The sequence below is a fragment of the Merops nubicus genome, unplaced genomic scaffold (genome assembly GCF_000691845.1).
Source record: "Merops nubicus isolate BGI_N331 unplaced genomic scaffold, ASM69184v1 scaffold14002, whole genome shotgun sequence".
NCBI classification, from domain to species: Eukaryota; Metazoa; Chordata; class Aves; order Coraciiformes; family Meropidae; genus Merops; species Merops nubicus.
In genome coordinates this window covers 9,946-10,660 of record NW_008594344.1, presented here as the reverse complement: position 1 = coordinate 10,660, position 715 = coordinate 9,946, and the positions used below count along the sequence as shown (strand labels likewise).

Genomic DNA, 715 nt, shown 5'->3' with positions numbered 1-715 from the left:
GGGCAGGAGCTCTCACCTCTCCAGCCCATGTGGATAGGGCTTGGGTTGTGGGGGTGGCACCTGTCCCCAGAGATGGTGCATGAGCACATGGGAACAGAAAACCACTTTGGGAAAGAAAACGCTCTCCCTGCCTTGCCCAGGCATCCTCCCCCAGCAGCTACCACGGCTGGCACCTCCCACGGCTGGCACGGCCACGCCACGGCCACGCCACGGCCACCAGGACCTGACTGGTGCCAGAGGAAATTTTGAGGGGGCTCTGCTCTGGAGCAGGGTTCCCAAAGCCACCAGCGACAGCTCTCCAGGTGTCTGCCACCTCCACCCCATACTCACCCATGGTGCTGGACTTGATCACCTCCCCCGACCGTTTTTTTGCCTGCGGGAGCCCTTGCCTGCCTGGCGCTCCCTCGCTCTCCGTGTCCCCTCTCTGGGTGCCTGTCCCGCTCTCCAGCAAAGAAAAGGGCTCTCTGAGCGACAGCCACCTCCCTTAAAGCGACACGACCCCGCCCCTGCCCCCGGCCTCCCCCAGCAGCACCCCTTGGCTGCCAGCTCCTGGGTGCCTGGCAGCTGCATGGGCAAAGCCACCCCACGGCCCCACTCAGGGCTTTGGGGGGAAAAGGCTTTTGCAAAAGAAAGAGAGCAGCCTGAGGGGCAGGGGGGAACACGGGCATCCTGTCGCCAGTGGCTCTGTGGACCCTCCCAGTCCTGGCTGGGCTGG

The 715-nt window shown here is 64.6% G+C and overlaps 1 protein-coding gene across 1 annotated transcript in view; it reads right to left on the bottom strand.

Annotated features, from left to right (window-relative positions):
* PLP1 (proteolipid protein 1) overlaps window positions 1-351 on the bottom strand; it is a 7,386-nt gene extending 7,035 nt beyond the window's left edge. Inside the window, exon 1 of the mRNA XM_008935754.1 lies at window positions 331-351. Coding sequence (XP_008934002.1) covers window positions 331-334 — 4 coding nt within the window. The 5' untranslated portion in view covers window positions 335-351. The remainder of the gene's footprint in view (window positions 1-330) is intronic.
* Between the last annotated feature and the right edge of the window lie 364 nt (window positions 352-715).